Source organism: Rhododendron vialii, chromosome 4a (assembly GCF_030253575.1).
Source record: "Rhododendron vialii isolate Sample 1 chromosome 4a, ASM3025357v1".
Lineage (NCBI taxonomy): Eukaryota > Viridiplantae > Streptophyta > Magnoliopsida > Ericales > Ericaceae > Rhododendron > Rhododendron vialii.
The window spans coordinates 31,600,829-31,607,031 of NC_080560.1; the positions used below are offsets into that span (position 1 = coordinate 31,600,829).

Here is a 6,203-nt window from a genome sequence, read left to right on the forward strand (position 1 = left end):
CATGTTTGCTTTAAAGATTCCTTTTAGAAAAAAGTCATGCTTAATATGCACTATGTACAAAACGTCTATTTTTAATATATTGGAACTTAACATTTTATAAAAAAAACAAACATAAACAATCCGAAAAAATTATGTAACCAGAGTATATTCGTAACTCACCTTGCCCCCAAAGCTAGCACAAATTATCGTACCAACAACGACTGTTTAGTTAACGGCACCTGTCATACAAATTTCCTTCCCCTCTTTAATAAGAAGTACTTTCACTTGCCAATTTTGGCTGATTGTGACAATTATGCCCTTCAATTGTTGACCTTATGTATTGCTGCGGTTGCCCATAATTGTAATTTGCCACTTTCCCCACGTGGCACGATGTTCTCACTTGATGACTTTCTACAGTATCAAAAAGAACACGCCATCCCATTTTGCAGATGGCGACAACCACGAAGAAAACCCTCCTCTTCCCACCTCCTCCGCTATTTCTCTCTCTTCTGCCTCTGCCTAACTTCCTCCGCCTTGCTCCGGACTCCGAAGACCACCTTCTGTGGCCTCCTCTTGAGACGATACTGCTCGATGGTACGGATCTCGATCACTGGCTTCTTTGTGATGCCTTCTAGGGTTTCGAATTGATTTCTCAGAATATGTAGACGATTATCCTTGATTGTGTGCCTATTTGTTAATTTTGGGTTGTTCTTTTTGCAGGAAAGGTTCACAGATCGCTGGCTCATGCTGGTAAGGTGAGAGGCCAAACCCCGAAGGTGGCCAAACAGGACACGAAGAAGAAGCCAAGTGGCAGGGCTCACAAGCGCATGCAGTATGACCGTCGCTTCGTTACCGCCAGTAATCATCTTTTAATATTTTAGTTTCTAATGTTTTCCCCCTTCTTGATTTCTATTGCATGTTAGTACTGATGGTTTCATTGTTTCGAAATCATAGAGTACTTCTGATTTGTTGATTATGTGCCAGTTTTTTCAGAAATTCCTCTGTTTGCTATGCTTGGCTGGTTTTGATGTTTTTTCCCTTCTTCATTTCTGTTGCATGCTTGCTTTTTCCCCCTTCCTGATTTCTGTTGCATGTTAGTATTGAGGGTCTTGACGTAGGGTTTTTCAGAAATTTCACTGTCTGGTATACTTGATTGGTTTGGTAAGTGCAGTATTAGAAAGTGAGGAGTAAGTAAAAATATAGTCTGATTTATTTGTGTGTTCAACTACTATTAATATAAAAACTTCTAATTTAATATATGTTGACTTGTTTTTAATTGCTAAAGTACTTGTTTTTATATATGATGATTAGAATATACATATGTTGACTTGTGAGTATCATAGATTAACCTTGGAAGAAGTGGATGAGAAGACGAAGCCTTTCCAAGCATCTATTAATTTTGTTGTTGGGCTTTGTGGTTAAACCAAAAGGAATGTTTTGTTAAGGACTGGTCTTACTAACCGAGAGCCACCTTAGGCACATGTTGCAGTGCATTAGCAGACTATCAAAATGGATTACTTAGCTATTTTCAGTTCTGGATATGATGCCTGTTTTGTTTGGACCATTTATAACTTTTAGGTCTTCTACAGACTAAAATATTTTATCAATTTCCTGAGGTAATATGTGTATATGGTGATGTCTATTTTGACAAGGTTGATCCATTGCAACCTGAAATTCTGAAGAGAACGTATTCGCAAATTGATCCAAAATACTTTTTGGAGCATTTATCTGTTTTGACTTGTGAAAGCTTTGCAGTTTCTAGATAGAAGCTAAATTGTTTGGAGGTATTTATGTGGCACTACCCTCGCTAAAATGGAGCAATTCAGAATGAAAAAAAAAGATTTAAGCAAGTATATAAGACCAGTGGATGGATTCGGAACAACTAGACCTAGGGCTATTTCAATTGCAATGCTCTGATTCCTATCTAACCCACCACCCTCCATTGTGATGAAAAAATATATGTACTTAAGTTCTTTTGAATTGATCTCATTCTTTTTTGTGTTAATTTTTAAAATTTTTTGTACGTTTGAGTGGATTTGGTTACCCTAAGTTGAGGAATGTATTTGTCACTGAACAAGGGTTTTCTAGCCGCAAAAGCTTTATCAAAGCATACCTCAAATCTTCGGTTACATGTTCTTGTAATTACTTGAATCTTTGCGTATACATTCTCTGAGTTGGAATTTTTTCTTTTGTTTCGTTCCCAAATCTGGTGAATTGGGCTGATATTTCTCACTCTCCACTCCTCCAAGCCCTTCGTAAAGAAACAAATCAAAAAAAAAAAAAACCCTCTCTTCCTCCCAAAATCTCTTTTATTCTGCATATAATCTTTGTATATATGTTTTTCTTGGCTGTAGAGAGGTTAAGAAGTGCTGGAAGCCATGCGCGTCCCGTGGAGAAGCAGAATCGGCTCTCCGACCATATAATCTTTGTATGTATGTTTTGCCCTTTTAGTGTTGGCTTGGTTTTGTTTTTTTTTTGGGTAAAATGGTAATTGCACTGCTTGGACTTACTGGGCTACTTGTTTGGTTGTGGGGGCTTACTGGGTTACGTGGCAATAGGTGGTGAACATTTGTGTTTTGCTGGTCTTTATTTCCTCTGGTTTTTCAATCCTAAAAAAACCTCCACTTTGCATCTCTTTTGTAGCCCAAGATTCAAGAGTTTCAGGCGATTTTGAGTTCGACGACGACTGAGTTTCAGGCAGTTTGGGACTTCGTCGCTGAGGATCCGGTCGGAGGGGCATTGCTGCTACGTTCTCTATGTATCTCCATCGCCGATCATGGAGTATCTCTTCTGATTTGCTGCATTTGTTCCTCTGTTATTTTTCCCTATATATCCGATTTGCACGCTTTGCATGTCTTTGTCAGTGCTAATTTTTTTAGGTTGGCAGTTAGCGGATCAGAGAGATAAAGAGGGCACTGGCGTTGGTAATCTGTGGTGGTGGTGATTTTGGTGGCCGAAGACAACCAAAACCAAATCTGTGGTTTGCTCTCTCTCTCTTTCTCTCTTGAATCTACTGCTCGCCCTCTCCCCTAAATCTACTATCCCAAAACCCATAATAATAGCGATTTAGTTTCTGAAGCTTTACGTTAGAGTTTCACTGTTTTTGAAAATTTGAGAAAATTTTGTTGAAAATTAAAATTACATTGAAATGTTGTTTAATTTACGCAGATCTAAGAGTACGTAATTCTCCAACTTTTTTTGTGGTGACCAAAAACGGAAGTTTTAGTTCCGGAAGATAAATTTTGGCGAAGAGGTCAACGTGTGATTGATCTGATAGCCTTTCAAAAAAAAGTAATTGATCTGATAATTTACTTTCTTATGTATGTTTTCTTTTTCATTAAGTACATTAGGGTGTATGTTCGTTAAGTATTTTGTAGCAAAATAAGTTAGGGTTTTGGTGAAATGATTATGGTGACACCAGTTGTATGGTGCAAAAGCTAGCACAATTTTAATTGGCGAGCTTTGTTTTTTTGGATTTGTGAACTTATAAGCCATAGAATGTTAGTTTTTATACTTCCGTTTTCTACCTTTTGTAGTTGAACATTCCCTATGAATTGAGGAGATGTTGCTTTTCAACTCAAACTGTACCCAAAGCAACCATGTATATTGTGATTTTGAGAGTTGGGTTTTGTTCTTCAATGGGCAGTTGCCACTTGCTAGAGTTCATGGTATGTAATAGATACATATGGATGTGCTAATTTGTTTGTGGATACATCACTTCATATTTAAACTCCCCCCTATTCTTCGTCTCTTAATGCATGTATGTGGGCTGCCAGGCAAAGCCTAGCTTGAAGTTGAATCCGCCCGAATAGCACCTGCCCAACAAGGACATAGCAATCAAACCATTGCAAAAGAAGAAAAATGGCATCATTAGGTATGCTACTGTTTGACAAATTAAACTATAGTCTCAAAGTAGCGAAAGTTTCTTGGCTTGTGCATAGCTTTTTAAATCTAACGGCTCTTCGGTGTAGACATAAGGAAGCACTCTTTGGTTTACAAATCTTTTGTACATGCACACCTTTCAGACACAAACAAGGATACAATTCTCTTACAAAACATGAGTCTTGCAGTTTGTAGACCCTGTGTGGATCAGACCCCAAGTGAGAATATGTGAAATTGTAATGCGCTCATAAGAAAACTAAAACAAATGCAGGTGTCATGGGTATTTGTTGCAGATGTTTGGGTTTTGAGTAGGTCGAGAGCCCCAAGTTTGAATTTAATGTCATTTGGCCGAACCTCCATCATTCTTTCTTTACCTCGTCGAGAGAGATTTGGAGATGAAGCTTTCAAAAGGACCATGGATAACTACAGCAGCCATTGCAAACCCTAAAAATCTCCCTTGAGTTCATCACATCTTCTTCTCTGTATCCAATTTTGAATCATTTGTTCAGACTCTTAAGGTACATTCCTTCTCTCTCTGTTATATTACTGTTTATTTTTGTTAAATTCAGTTATTTGTATGCAGCCACCTTGGTCGTCGAAAATGGAATTTTTACATTCATTGTATTCTTTTGATTTTTGGCTTATGTGGTTCTTTATTGTTATTTTTTGGTTAGGAAGAAGGATCTTGGCAGATACAATTACATTGGTGGAATAAACTCTACCAAGAGCTTTTGCTTTGTCTGACTAGAATAAACTCTACCTTTTGCTATGTCTAATCCTTTGGCAATTGTATAAAAAACCCTATAGCCAAAGTCAAAGTCATGCAAGTAGCTGAATAACTTGAAACCTTTTTTTCAGTGCAAAAACTTATCTAGGCCATAACTTCTACAACTATCAACTTCTGATGATACACTTTATCAAGCTTATCCATATAGCCTTTGCTATGATCAACAACAGCCATAATTTAAACAAAATCCAAAACGCATCTATACAATGGGCATGAATGATGTGATGTGCACGTCGGCATGCACCTAGTACTATTAACATTAACTTATTTCTAATATAATCTTTTTAACAATCAGAGTATGCTGAATTTTTCCAAGGCCCATAAAAATACTCGGAGACGGTATAGTCACGTGGCCCGCACCCGAATATTTTTACTATTATGCCTCCATCAATAGTATTGTTGTATTGGCCGGTAATTGATAATTTGATACTACTATTATATCCTACGAGAGAGAGAACATGAGGGTGAGAGAGGCTACGAAAGAGATGATTACGGTTTGGAGGTGTTTGGTGGTGATAACAGTATACAATAGTACGAGAGGTGAAAAGTGCTGGTGTTGTACAGTGATGGTTCGGATGGTGGTGTTGGTTGAGAGCTATAGAAGTGAGAGTAAAACAAAAATAACTTTTGTGTGTGGAAGTGCCGTGGCGGTGGCAGCTTTTGGGTGCAAGCCGTGAAAATAGAAACTAGAAAGAAATGGGACAAAGAAGAAAAGAAAAGGAAAAGTGAGACAGAAGAGAAAAAGATGGAATGGTGATGGTGGTGGCGGTGGCTGTCATGGCATACAGGTATACATATAATTTTCCTTAATCTACTTCTTTTTCTTTTACAGCCGTGAGAGTGGAAGAGAGTGTGGTGTTTACCGGAGTGTAATGACTCGCCGGTGAGGTGGTCGGAAATGGAGTGTGAGCACTCACCAATTCCTTTTCCTCCTCATTCTCTTTCTTTTCTTTCCTTCTCTCTTTTGTTTCTTTCTTTTGTTGGTGCCGTGTGTGTGTGATTGTGGTGTGAAATGAATGTGAGGGGAGTATGCTTATTGATACTAGACAAGTAAAGAAATCTAGTATGTTCTAATCTTATCCAAACAAATCTTTCAATATCTAGTAATATCTAATAAAATCTAAACAAATCTTTCAATATCTAGGAATATCTAATAATATCTAGAAAAAATCCAACTATATCTATTGAGTATCTTATCCAATTCTTTCCGGATTATTCCTTACGCCTTGCGAGAGCACGTACCGCATTGTTTGTTAACAGGGTTGAGGCGATATAAAAATTGATAGTTCTATATTCTGAAAATACTCTAATTTTTTATAAATTTTGAGTCACGACTTAGTACTCTAAATCCTAATGGTAAACGGCTTGCTAAATGTTAGCTCTTATTATTATTATTATTATTATTATTATTATTATTATTATTATTATTATTATTATTATTTTCTTCTAATTCTTTTTAGTGTCTTATTTGTTTATAAAAGTCAGGGTGTAACATTAATACTTGCTTTATTTAATTCTTATATCATATGCATCGAGCGGGCAACCTCGTTGAGTT

At 37.1% G+C, this 6,203-nt stretch overlaps 1 protein-coding gene and 1 long non-coding RNA gene across 3 annotated transcripts; both read left to right on the forward strand.

Moving 5' to 3' along the window:
• The first annotated feature begins 343 nt into the window (after positions 1-343).
• LOC131323905 (uncharacterized) lies at positions 344-2,470 on the forward strand. Its single transcript, XM_058355741.1, has 3 exons — positions 344-573; positions 700-837; positions 2,334-2,470. The coding sequence occupies exons 1-3, from the start codon at positions 429-431 to the stop codon at positions 2,468-2,470; spliced, it is 420 nt and encodes a 139-aa protein (XP_058211724.1). The 5' UTR covers positions 344-428.
• Positions 2,471-3,388: 918 nt separating this feature from the next.
• On the forward strand, positions 3,389-4,895 carry LOC131322622 (uncharacterized). Of its 2 annotated transcripts, none has more exons than XR_009198900.1 (3): positions 3,389-3,853; positions 4,155-4,379; positions 4,536-4,895. It is a non-coding gene; the product is annotated as an uncharacterized LOC131322622 (long non-coding RNA). The 2 variants fall into 2 exon arrangements; XR_009198901.1 differs by having other exon boundaries at positions 4,540-4,895.
• The last annotated feature ends 1,308 nt before the right edge of the window (positions 4,896-6,203 follow it).